The sequence below is a fragment of the Macrobrachium nipponense genome, chromosome 8, assembly GCF_015104395.2.
Source record: "Macrobrachium nipponense isolate FS-2020 chromosome 8, ASM1510439v2, whole genome shotgun sequence".
Taxonomy (NCBI): Eukaryota; Metazoa; Arthropoda; class Malacostraca; order Decapoda; family Palaemonidae; genus Macrobrachium; species Macrobrachium nipponense.
The window spans coordinates 85,668,484-85,681,671 of record NC_087203.1 but is presented as its reverse complement, the minus strand read 5'-3'; the positions used below and the strand labels follow the sequence as shown (position 1 = coordinate 85,681,671).

The 13,188-nt window shown below is 46.3% G+C and overlaps 1 protein-coding gene across 1 annotated transcript in view; it reads left to right on the top strand.

The window, feature by feature from the left end:
- LOC135222899 (pre-mRNA-splicing factor 38A-like) overlaps positions 1-13,188 on the top strand; it is a 105,799-nt gene that overhangs the window by 70,068 nt on the left and 22,543 nt on the right. Inside the window, exons 3-4 of the mRNA XM_064261286.1 lie at positions 11,597-11,809; positions 12,351-12,509. Of these exons, the coding sequence (XP_064117356.1) occupies positions 11,597-11,809; positions 12,351-12,509 (372 nt within the window). The remainder of the gene's footprint in view (positions 1-11,596; positions 11,810-12,350; positions 12,510-13,188) is intronic.

The window sequence follows — 13,188 nt, the reverse complement described above, 5'->3', positions numbered from 1 at the left end:
GAGAAGAGAACGCTACATGATAATTCAGGCCATGGAAACAGATAGAAGGAATAGCAGAAAATATCATGGAACTAAAAATATCGAAAGAGCAAGCAGAGGTAGATTAATAGTGCCCAAAACTACTATACCAGGAAAAATAAGGAAAGCACACAGAACATTAATCCACTACGCACCAGCATCGATAATGCAGCGTCTATTCAATGCGTTGCCAGCTCATCTGAGGAATATATCAGGAGTGAGCGTAGATGTGTTTAAGAATAAGCTCGACAAATATCTAAACTGCATCCCAGACCATCCAAGATTGGAAGATGCAAAATATACCGGAAGATGTACCAGCAACTCTCTGGTAGACATTAGAGGTGCCTCACACTGAGGGACCTGGGGCACCAACCCGAACAAGATGTAAGGTCTGTAAGATGTAAGGTAAGGTAAGGTAAAGGTCAAGCTCGAAGCTCCAGCAAGTGGGGAGGAGCCAGCCAGGCTCCAGGCGCTAAAAAGAGCCAGCCAGGAGCCAGGCGCGAAGAGCCTAGCCAGGCACGAGGCGCTAGCCAGGCGCGAGGCACCAGCCAGATGCGAGGCTCCAGCCAAGCGCGAGGCGCCAGCCAGGCGCGAGGCGCCAGCCAGGTGCCAGGCGCCTGCCAGCCGCGAAGGCGCCAGCCAGGTGCCAGGCGCCTGCCCGCCGCGACGCCAAGCCATGTTTCCAGGCTTCCCATGGCATTTTATTGTTGTTCAATTCATGCCTAGTGGTTATATTATTCCATTTGATTACAATATTCATAAGCCTGAAGTTATCCATTTCAAGGAAAGCCCTGGTTTTCTGTGAAACAAGGGGACTCTAAAGCACTTCAAGAGTGACTTGATGATTCCTTCAAACAGCTGAGAATTAAAAGCGCATGAAGTGCGAGCTTTTATGAATTCTTGTTTGTTCCATAACAATATGTCATAAAGGACATATGAGCTGTCACTTACGGGAGATGCAACTCTGTGTTGACCTCCCATTACACGAAGGATGTCAATTTAACCTACGAGAGATCCTTCTCTCTTGGTTATACGGGTCTGCGGATACGTTGCTGGGATAGGGAGCCGACACTGATCCTTAACTAGTGAGTTAATTTTTAGTTTAACTTAGGGATTTTTATTGGGGTTTTTGAAAGGAGTTTGGGGATAACTCTTTTCAAATTAAGCGCTAACCCTCGTGATAGGATCAGGTGATCGGGATCGGTGTTGTGCTCCTTAATTATGCCAATAGGCATAGGTATATTGTCATATAAGTGGATTAGCACCCATTGACAAATGCCAGTTAGGCTCTGCCGAGGAAGTGGATAAGACCCCATCGGCAGACCCACAAGAACTCTTAGCCATAGGTCATATCCTCGCTGAGGCTCTTGAGACGAAGCAGACTCCTAAGCAATAGCTAGGAAGTCAACCCTCCGTCTAAACAGATAGGAACCAAGTTCTATAAATACTACAACGTATGTTGTTTACCCGTCTATTCAGTAGTTAGCTGTCTCTTACCCTCCACCAAAGGGCCAATCAGCTAAGTATATATCTGTCAGGGAAGTTGAATGTATGAAAATGATATTGTTATGATACAATAAAGTTTCATACATACTTAACTGGCAGATATATACGATAAATGGCCCACCCAGCCTCCCCGCAGGAGACAGGTGGGAGAAAGAAAATCTGATAGAAAACAGGAATGGTTCTTAGTCCTGCCACCCAGGGCAGGGCGGTAGATCACCTGACCTACCTACCTGTAGCGTGTGCCGCGAAATTCAAATTTCTGTCGGGAACGACGGAGTCTATAGCTAAGTATATATCTGCCAGGTAAGTATGTATGAAACTTTATTGTATCATAACAATATCATTTAATTATAAAAACATCCATTTGTAACAGAAAACTATTTACTTTTTTTACAGTCCCATCAGTTACATGAACCAGTATGAAGCATATACATGAAAGTTGTTCCGACACGGCATACAAACCTTCGGTCCTTTTACAATAGGAAGGTACTAGCGGCAGCTGGATAGGTCGTAAGCTTTCGAACAAGGGGTTCGGTAGTTAACTGCTTGTCCGACAGGCGCGCGCGCGCGACTGGGAGGTAAACAAATCACTTTTGCTTTCGGCCTGCTGGCGTGTAGACGTGTATCATCGCTCTCTGCCCGCTTCATCGTCTTTGCTTTCGCATGGTTGTGTTTTTCTTTTTCTATTTATCTAGTGAAAATGAATTGTAAGTACAATCATTTCATATTGTGAATTAAAGGATCTTGGTTTCTCCACCCGCCCTCCGATTACCCGAGTGCCGGGACTGAAGGGCGTAAGTGCGGAATTCATTTTTCCCGAAATGATCCTCGTATTGTGTATGCTCGGTGCCGAGGGCGGGAGAGCGCTCGCTCCGAGCTTATATTTTGGTTGGAAATGTGTAGATGAAAATCGTAAGTAAGTGCCCTTTTCATTTATATTTTTTTGACCTGTATGCTCGTTGCCGAGCGAATGCGCTCGGCACGAAAACTTATTCTGTATGGAAGTGGAATCGCATGTACAGTATTCTTTTTCATTTTCATATATTTATTTTGATTGTAGCAATACTCATTTGGATCAGTTTCCGCTCTTACTTCCCGAAATTGATCCTTTCCCCTTTTTATTTGAATGAAGTGAAATCGCAAGTGCAGTTCTTTTTCATTTTCATATTTTATTGAGATTGCATTACAATATTTACTTGGTATCAATGTTTCCGCTATTTCCCGGGAATTGATTCCTTCCCCTTTTATTTTGTATGAAGTGAAATCGCAAGCACAGTATTCTTTTTCATTTTTCCAATATATATTTTGATTGCATCAATTCATTATGGATCAAGGTTTCCGTTCATAATCGGGAATGGGATCCTTTTACCCTTGCGCTCGGTACCGAGGGCGCAAATGCGCTCGCTCCGAGCCCTTATTCATTGTGGAAGTGAATCGTAATGCAAGATTCTTTTCATGTTATTCCTTTTATTATTGATTGCATCAATATTTTATTTTGTTTTGGTTCAAGTTCCGCTCAGTCAGGGAATTGATCCTTATGCCCTTGCATTCGGTGCCGAGGGCACGATTGCTCTCGGGCTCTTATTATTTATTATTGTTGGGTACATGGGTGCTGTGCGGGGGTGGGGAACGAGAAACCCCCCACCCCCCGCTCAGCTCCCCACAGATGGCCCTTCCCCTTCGGGGGGGAGGTTATCTGGGTTTCTTCTCCCTCGCCCATCCGTCGAGCGCGGGGAGGCTCTCGGTGCCCGATGTACAATTGTATTCGGGGTCTTCCGCTCCTTCGGTGTGGGGCTCACCCCCCCCCCCCCGCGCGTGTGGGACTTCCCCCCCCCCCCACTAATCACTACTACTGTTATTTCCGCAGGTGCTACTGCCACGAGGGTGGACCTTGGTGAGGTATGGGCGTCCTTCGATTTGCAGGGCGTGCCTAGTGTCCATGGGGCGGCGGTTCTATGTCTGGGCCTGCTGCGGTCACCCATGGAGTGGTGACCACGACAACGATATCGACTCCAGGTGACGACGTCCCTCCTCACCTGGTGTACTCGCCTCACGTGGTAACAGTCTTGCCTACAGCCGCTGTGAAGTGCCGTTCGCCGTACCGAGAGAGGGCGTGCCGCCGCCGCCGCCGCTGTGGTTGCCGCTCTGCCGCGACCACACTTCCGCTGGCCTTAGAGCTCGGCCCCGGTGGGCCCTACACCCCTGCCGCCGGTACCAGGATGTTGCTGGCTGCTGCTACTCCACCTCCTGTGTTTCCGGTGCTGCCTGCCATACCTGCCGATTCTGTGCTGACGTGTTCACTGTCAGTTGCTGCGCTGGCTGTCCCTGCCGTGCGCGCTGTCCCTGCCGTTGCTGCGCTGGCTGTCCCTGCCGATGCTGTGCTGGCTGTGCCTGCTGTTCCTGAGATGCCATACCTGCTGACGTCGTCCCTGTTCGTGTGGTACTACCCCAGACTTTGGTCTGTCTGTACAGGTGCGTCCGGGCCCTGTGGCTTTGGCTACAGCAGCCCCGGCTCCGCCCTGGATGGCAGATCTTACGTCTGTCCTTGAGGAAGCTGACGAAGAAGAGGAGGAACGTCGCCTTCATCTTCTTCATCGTCGTCGGCTGCCGCCTCTTCCCCTTCGACTTCTAAGGCTTCACAGCCGAGGAAGAGAAGGTTGCCTCCTCCCTCCTAAGAAGTCTCCCTCGGGAGCTTCTCGGACCGTCTCACCTCGGTGGGACGGGAGGGTTCCTTCCGCTGGTCCTCCTGCTCCTTCGGGAGCGGGGCCCGTCTCTTCTTCCGCAAGGAAGAAGACTACGGGGACCAGAGGGGTACCGGCTAACACCGGTACTTCCTCGCCTGGTGTCAGTGGTTCTGCCACTGCATCAGGGTCCGTCTCGGCCTCTCGTTCGCGGGAGGTACCGAGTGTACGGTCGCCTACCAGCGACCGTGCAGCCAGGAAACCAGACCTCTGAGCCCGCTCAGCGTCAGGTTCACGGCACGGAGCGGAAGACTGGTGGGACAGACGCTCACGCGACTCTCACCAGACCCAGCTCTCGCTCTCGCGGTGACCAGCTGGCCTACCCGGGATGACGTGACGGTCCACGACCGGCACGGGCTGAGGCTGGGAAGAGGTCCCCCGTTCGCCGGTGCCAGCCACGGCTGGAACCCAGCAAGACGTGACGTGCCGTGAGGACAAGCACCGGTCTCACTGTGACAGTGGAGCCTGCAGGTCGCCTGACCGTCGCTCTCACAGAGAGCGATCGGGTACGGCAACCAGCACCAGCTCTTCTGACACTCGAGATCGGGGCCGCTGTGGCTCCCAGTCCAGCCATTCTCCACAGCGAGACGGTTCGACCAGGCCTGCAGCTCGATCGCCACCGCGGCGTTGACGATCGCCTGCAGCCCTCCAAGCCTGCTGGTTCTGCCAGCGAGCGAGGAGGGAGCGTCAGGTCTGCCTCTCCCATACCTTCAACCTCCTCGGGTTACACCGGGAGGAGCGAGGTATTGAGGAGTGATCGTGAGGGGTGTGCCCCTCATGATCCCACCACGACGCCCTACGTGCCAGGCACGGTTCTTGGACCGGCCAGGACGTATGCGCAAGTGGATGGAGAAGACCGAGAGGGCTGTCGCTGTTCCCCCTTCTTAGGAGGAAGGTTCTCGGAATATGCTCTTGTTCGAAGGGCTTAACGGTCCTACTCTGCAAGATGCTGTGACTTCCGAGATCCAGAGGAACTTTGCCGAGGTTATGGCGCTGATTCGTCAGCACAACGGCCTCGGGAAGGATCGCCGCTCCCACCAGCAGAGCCACGTCTCGGCTCGAGTCGTTTTGGGCCCGAGAGGGAACCCAAATTGACGGTGGGTCCTGCCCGCGATCGGAGCTTGCCGACTGTGTTGAACCAGGTAGTCTCTCGTCTCCGGACAAGAAGGCTCTCTCAGTTTCTGCCGGTCGAACAAGCTACTTCACCCCTCCTCTACTGCGACAGAGGCGTTTCTACGTGTCTTCGGACACCGTATTTGAATACCCCTTCGGTCCTCCTGAGAGGTTTCGACCTCGACGAGGACTGGAATGAGTCGGAGGACAGTATCGGCTCTCTCCTGTCAGGTGTCGATCAGCCCCACCCAGACGACGTTCACAGTGGCGGCAGACCCTTACCTACAGTATGAGTTCGTAACCCTCCTCGGGAAAACGTTTTCTCCTGACGATACGTTTTCCCAGGCTCTGAGAGGCCATCGCCGTAAGGCGATGGCTGCTCCTTTTCTTCTCCAACTGCTAGTTCCGCTGGGAAGGCGAGCCAGTATCCAATTCCTCCCCCATTCCCTCTCTCCTTATGGCTACGAGGGAAAGGGGAGGGATCCTACAGAGATTTCTCTGTAAGATCCCACGTTAGGGGCTGCGCTACCGGGGGGGACCTTCGGGTCCTACCTGACGTAAGCCCCGGTCGTTGAGGAGGGATCCTGCCCCTTTCTCGATTTCTACGGGAATCGAGAGGACCACCAGCCGATATCGTTTGACGAATTCGGTGGGGGGTTTCGCAGAGTGCTTAGAATTCTACGGAATTTCTAGCGCACTCTGAGTGTTCGAGTTTTTTACGATCTCCAAACACTTAGGCGAGACCACGGTCCAAAGTGAGCGAGAATCCCCGATAATTGTTACACGATAATCGGGAACCTCGCTTATGCTCGAATTCCTGTAATTTCTAGCATTTGGAAGAAGACTGCTGCTGAAAGAAGAGTATCTCACAGTAGGCGATTAACCTGGAATAGAGAAGAACGGACGGGAACTTCCAGTTTGGCTTGAACTATCATCTTCGGTATTCTGTTCACCATTGAAGCTTTCTTTTGGGAAAGACTTCTCCTTCACTCTCTTGACTAGAGAACGAAGGCGGTCGATCGCCAATCCTTATTCTCATTCCTCGAGGGGAAAAGAATTTAGGATGGAGGTCGTGGTACAGAACCTACAAATATACTACGTATATTACCCTCGCACATGATTCTTTTTAACAGTTTGAATTGTCTGGGGGGTAGGCGCATACCGTAGTTAACTCTACGGTTTGTGACCGAGACGAATTGTATCTTAATTGAACTGCAACTCGGGGTTGCCTGCAACCTCCCAGCAGTTATCAGTTTCGATTTTAGATACTTGGTATTGTCACGACAACACCAAATCAGCTTTTGTATTTACCGAAATCCATTTCGTTTAAATATAATTGCTCGAGCGTATTCTTTATGCTCGATGGTTCTAGCCGAACGCATTCCTTCGTGGAAGGGATTAACTGGCAACTCAGGATGACGAGTCAGCGAGAGCTACTGCGTATTGAACTGCCTGATAGCAGCTCAGTATCAGCTAGGTCTTCGAGATGCACGGTCGGTCACGTCTCTCTCTCCCCTGGTTTGATTGACTTCCGAACCGCATCTCTACCCAACAATCATGGACTTAGGTCTCTGATTAACGGGGATTCTCGCAATAATGAAGGACCATCTACTGCTGTGACGCTCGATTGCATCGCCTTCAACATTGCGAGAATTTTCAACAGAGATATCTCTTGGACTCTTTCATCTTTCTGTTTACCGCACGGTAACAGAAGTCTGTACTAGTCTCCCGCTGCATCGCACCGCGATAATGCGAATGATTTTTGCAGACATCTGAGTTTGTCTTCAAAATATCTCGTATTCGTAGGTGTGCAATTATTCATTGTTCACCCCGAATTAACAGATGTGTCAGAAGACATCGCCTACTCTCCGACCTGACAGCTCTACTTCCAAATGTTCAGCCCATGAGAAGCAGTTCTTCAGGCGGCTCTCCCCTGTGTTTTCATTACTGAAAAGCGCTCCGCTTTTATTGCAACTACGATCCTCACCGGACAGCAATGAATAGCGGTTAGCGTTCTCAGTCTTTGTAGCACAGGTTCAGAATCTTGAGAATGTTTCTCTCTGTTCAGCTGTGAAGACGTAGGTTGCATTTTCTGTAACACCTTCGTCTTCAACGACACATAGTGTTGTTTCTCCTTAGCTGAGAATCAACTATACTATGAGATATCTTGCCATCAGGGACCTCGGTCTCTAGAAGGCAATTGACTTTCGCCTGTTGGGCACATGCCTTAAGAGAATCATCACCTCGCCTTCTGGCATCGGTGACGAACAAATTATTTGTTTAGTCTCTTGGCATAACCCTTTTAAGGCGAAGGTCACGTGACTTGCTCGGGTGCTTGGACAACTTGCCTCCTACCGAACGCAGTCAGTCGGCAGCTGTCAGAGCGCCCAAGTCAGTTACGAACTTCGCTGTGGGACTTAGTTCGGTTGTTCCATAACAGTCTTTTCTTTCCGCCTAACGGCTTGTCACAGTACCCATTACCATCGACACCACGCCATTGAGTAAGGTGTCCCTATCCACTACCGAGAAGAACTCACTGCATGGTGGGGATAGGAGAATGTGAGACACTTCGCTGCAGACGGATAGACCAGTATGGGTACAGGACATCACCGAAGTCGAGAAGAGGGATAGGTCATACGACCATTCCCTTCTTTTCCTCTGAGGTAAATTTGCATGACTTTTCCTGCAAAGTCAAGCATCCAGGGGATGGGGATTCGTGACGCTCGATTTCGTACCAACTTCGTAGCGAAGACTCAGAACCCTTCGGTTCCTGACGATCGGTTAGAGTCCTTCACAATCCCCTCCCTAATGGACTTCACCGCCTTCGATGCGAAGGAGATGCTGCTTTGTCCTGTGGTCGCGCTTTCTGAAGAAACTCGACATCCCAGGCTGAGTGTTGAAGACTCTTCGTCAGCACCAAGATGACCTAGAAGTACACTCCCTCGAGTTACACAAGAACTTCTCCGTGGCGCAGGTACTGAAGGCAGGGGTCTGGTACAACCAGACCACTGGCACCTCCTTCTACCTTTTGGATATTGCCCACAGGTCCTTGGATTGTTTTCCTTGGGACCTGTGGTGGCTGCTCAACACGTTGTGTAGCTAACCCAGACCCTAGCAGGCTGAACAGCATCGAGTCCTGGTGTGACTGTAAGAATAGATAAGTGAATGAGAGTGACTGGCTTCTCTTCCTATCTTTTTCTCCCCCTCTACCTGTGGGTAGAGGGATACGGTCATCACCTTGCTGGATAAGGACGAGATGCAGGTGAGCTACTCGACAGAGCCCCATCCTATCCCTTTCACTAGGGATGGGAGCGAATATCCACCACTTCCTCCTACAAAGGGGGGGAAATGGATGCCAACAAGAGACAAACCATAACTTTATGTTGCCTCTTGCAAATAGGAACTTGTTCTTGTTGCTGGTACGAAGAGAAGCTACGCTTGCCCTTCTCCATCTTAGTACTTGGTCCAGAGGTCTGACCATTGATCCTGCGGTGCACACCCCGATCAATCAGACAAGAGGCTTGGATCCGCCCTCCCTCGCTCTTACGACCAGGGAGACATTCCAAGGTTGGGCGAACACCAGTCTGTTCACAAAAGACTCAGATTCCTCCCACCAAGAAGTGAGTCTTCCTATTGTAAAAGGACCGAAGGTTTGTATGCCGTGTCGGAACAAATGACAATTTGTCCAAAATTGCATTTTTCCTAACTATACAAACCTGAGGTCCTTTTACACATAGTCCCACCTCATGCCACCCCTCACTCTGCAGTTTTTGCTTGGGCCAAAAGCAAAAGTGATTTGTTTACCTCCCAGTCGCGCGCGCGCCTGTCGGACAAGCAGTTAACTACCGAACCCCTTGTTCGAAAGCTTACGACCTATCCAGCTGCCGCTAGTACCTTCCTATTGTAAAAGGACCTCAGGTTTGTATAGTTAGGAAAAATGCAATTTTGGACAAATTGTCATATTGCTCTCCTTTCTGGTTGATAAGACTGAGTCTCAGGGCAGTTTTAAGACTGCCAATGAGAACTATGTATTTTAATGGTTTATAGGAAAAAATCTGTTATTGATAGAAACAGATATGAGCAATCCTACTAACCATGTTATCAGAGTATCATCTGTATAAACAGCTTTCTGTTAGTAAATAAAATATGATTGTCAACAATATATAATGTATAACCTTTCTTAAATACAGTTCACTTCACTGTAGGGTAGTGTAATGCACTGGCATATGAGGTTAGGTTGGTACACCTGTGACACCGAATGTTTAGTAGACCAGTTTGGATTGCACAGTGACTTCTGAATCTAATGTGTCAATTTTTTTATTTATTAATAGGCAGTCCCCAGCTTACAACGGGGTTCCATTCTTGAGACGTATTGTAAGCCGGAAAATCATCAAAAGTCCTAAGAAAACCTTACTTTGAATGTTTTGGGTGTATTGAAAACTTTGTAAACTATTTTTATTGCATTTTTCATTTTAAAAAAATACCTCAAATAACATCAGATCGGCTTCGTAAGCCCTGTAACCCTGGAACATGCGCCATAAACCTGGATATAATTTCTGGAGAATATAATTGAAAAGTGTTGTAGCCTCGGACTTTCGTAAGCCAAAATGTCGTAAGCCGGCGACTGCCTGTAATAACATTAAAAATGTCAAATTGAAATGGAATGTATTTACAAATATGAAGGAGAATTGAGATATAATAAAAGAGGAAATAGGGAATATTTTTTTTTTTTTTACAAATGAATGGTTTGATGGGAGTCACATAGGCCTAGAATGAATGGTGACTGGTAACGACATTTGTAAATGGCATTACTTATCAATGTTTTTGGGTTATACGTACTAATTACTATCAGGATGTAAATAGCATTCTTCAACTGAAACTGGCTAGAGAAACAACTTTTATTGAATATATGTGATGAAAATAATGTACTGTTGTTTTTCTGTATTTATGTTCAAAAGAATGTAATACGTATTGACTTATCTTATGATATTCTTTAATTATATATATGAAAGCATTTATTGAACTTTTATTAGTTAGTTTTTTCTACTATAGAAAATTTTTTTAATGTTAAATTTCATTTTGACTTCTTACTATCAGTATTATCTATAAACTAATATTGATGTTAATTATATGTGGAAATAATATGTTATTATTATTTTACCTCAATATGAAGACTATAAACATTTTTCTCTCAAGGAGTGAATAATTTAGTCCTCAAGCATAGGGACTCAGAAATAGGCCAAATGGACCATTTTTTGAAGGCCTTTGAGCACTGTAATGATCATTTATTTATTTGTGTAACAACTGTAAAAGAGTACAAATAATGAGGGATATGTTCCAGAGAGAAATCTGCGAATGTGTGAGTCCGCAAATCTGGAGAACATGAATAGAAGGATCCATTGTATTCAACATTTTTCTATATTTTTAATTTGACAAACAAAATTTGACCGAAAAAACATGGTGTAGGCTGAATCACAAGAAAAAACTAATGCTACCACTGTTCTCAGTGAAAAAACATTAGAAAGAACAATAATACGTACTTTGAATTTCCTTAAAATGCAATGTAATTTAGCTTGGCTGCCAGGATATTGATTGTCCGCATAATATCCATTAGCAAGTGAAACATTCATTTGTTTTAAATTAAGCCAGCCTTGTGGAAGCACAGGCATTTGCTTGGGGGCAACCTGTGACTGAGAGGCTGTCAATCAGTCATCATGGAATGTCATGCGCCTGTGCCGCATGGCCAGTAGTTGCTAGTTACTGCTTGCTGAATGTGACGGCCCTTTGGCTTTTGTCTGAACGATTAGGGAACTGATGCAATATTTTGTATCCTAATCATACAAAGAGGCTTGTAACTATTTCCAGCCACAAGTAAAATGTGTTATTCTTAATGAAAAATTGATACAACAAGTACTAAAGCAAGTGACACATAGGCATGATGTGTTAATAGTTCCTTTTATGTGGTAGTGGGTTTGGATCTGTAAAGCTTGAATATTGTTTCTGTACATAATGGTTGAATGCTTTGAAATTTCAGGCATTCATAGCTGATTGATGCCTCTGGTTTTTAAGTGGCCATTGATGTTGTCATCTCTCTCTTTACAGTATGGATTTTAGTGTTTCAGCTTTATTGCTGCTATGCAGAGACGATAAAAATTTTTTTAGTATGTAGTTGGAATGCTTTTCAGTGAGTTATTGAAAGATAAATGTTCTGTTTACAGATATGTCCGTGCACTTGGAGCATTTTATTTGAGATTAGTGTATGGATCTCTGGATTGTTATAAATACCTGGAACCTTTACTTAATGACTACAGAAAACTTCGAATTATGGACAGATCTGGTCAGTACCAGCTTTCACACATGGATGAATTTATTGATGCACTCTTGAGAGATGAACGATATTGTGATATTATTCTACCAAGAATGCAAAAAAGGTAAGGCTTGTTGGGTTATTTTATATAAATATCCAAATAAATTATAACTGACTTTCAGAAAAGCATTTACTACTGTTTTACTCTGTTGGAGATCTTTTAAGTGAAAAGAATCAGTGCAGTGTAACCTGACTGAATAGTTCCCTTTTATTTTTATTTCTGCAATTGGCTAAAACAAGAATGATTTTAGGTTCATAAGTAATTTTATTTAGTTTTCTAACATTGTAAATGTTCTCATGGATTTTAGAAAAGAATATAATTTGTTATGCTTGGCTGGATGGGTTTGCAAGAGAGAAAAGTTTCTTGTACTTATTGCAGTGTTTTTTTTATTGAAATCAAACTGGGGAATAGGTACACTCGGTAAAGCTCTATATTCATAGTTTATCAGAAGGCTAGGCAAGTTTAACCCTTTTGTATTTCTTGAATGTTAGATATATTTATTCCTTTTGTTAAAACTTTTATCTTGATGGTTCCTGTATACACTGATTTTAGCACAATTTATGTTTGCTATTGTAGCTTTATTATCTACATTATATGTTTGCAGATGGGTTCATGAAGCCAACAATGAATTGGAGGGTAGAGTTTCTCTCTTGGATGATGACTTGCTTGATGATCTTGAGAGTGAGAGTGAAGATGAAGAACTCCTGGCTCCACCCGCTCGGCCTCGAAATGAAGCCAATGAAACATCCCGGCAAAATGCTAGGTAAACTATCTCTTTTCTTAATTGACATTTTTGTATTTTATAAGCAATGCTGTTTTGCAGCATTAAGGTAATTTTGTAATTAGTATTAAGCTGTTAGGAATACAGGATGTTATATTATCTCTAGTATTTTATAATCCATATTGTATTTAGGTTGAAGCACAATGCATTTTAAGGAAATTTTAGTTAGCACATTCAATATTATCTCAAAGGTTTAAGCTGCTGTTTGTTCCGATACGAAAAACAACCCATCGGTCCTTTACAATAGGAATGTAACTTGCGGCAGCTGGAACCGGTCGTAAGCTTCGAACAAGGGAGTTCGGTAGTTTCTCGTTCCTTCTCTTCGCCCGATCCGTCGAGCGTAGAGGAGGGGCCAAGATACCCTGATGTACAGTTGTATTCGGGGTCTTCCGTTCGCTCGGGGTGGGGCTTGTTACCCCCCCCCTCCCCGAGTGAGGGGTAACCCCTCCTACTAACCCGATCTTTGCCTCCTCAGGTGCTTCTGCTGCAGGCAACGACCTCGGCCAGGTATGGTTCTCGCTAGGTCTCCAGAGCACACCGAGCGTTTTGGGGCTGCTGCATCATCTGGCGGGTGCTGCTCCGGTCACCCATGGACAGGTGACCACCGCCACCACCACCATCACCGTCTCAACCCAAGGGTATGCCGCCCCTCCTCACCTGG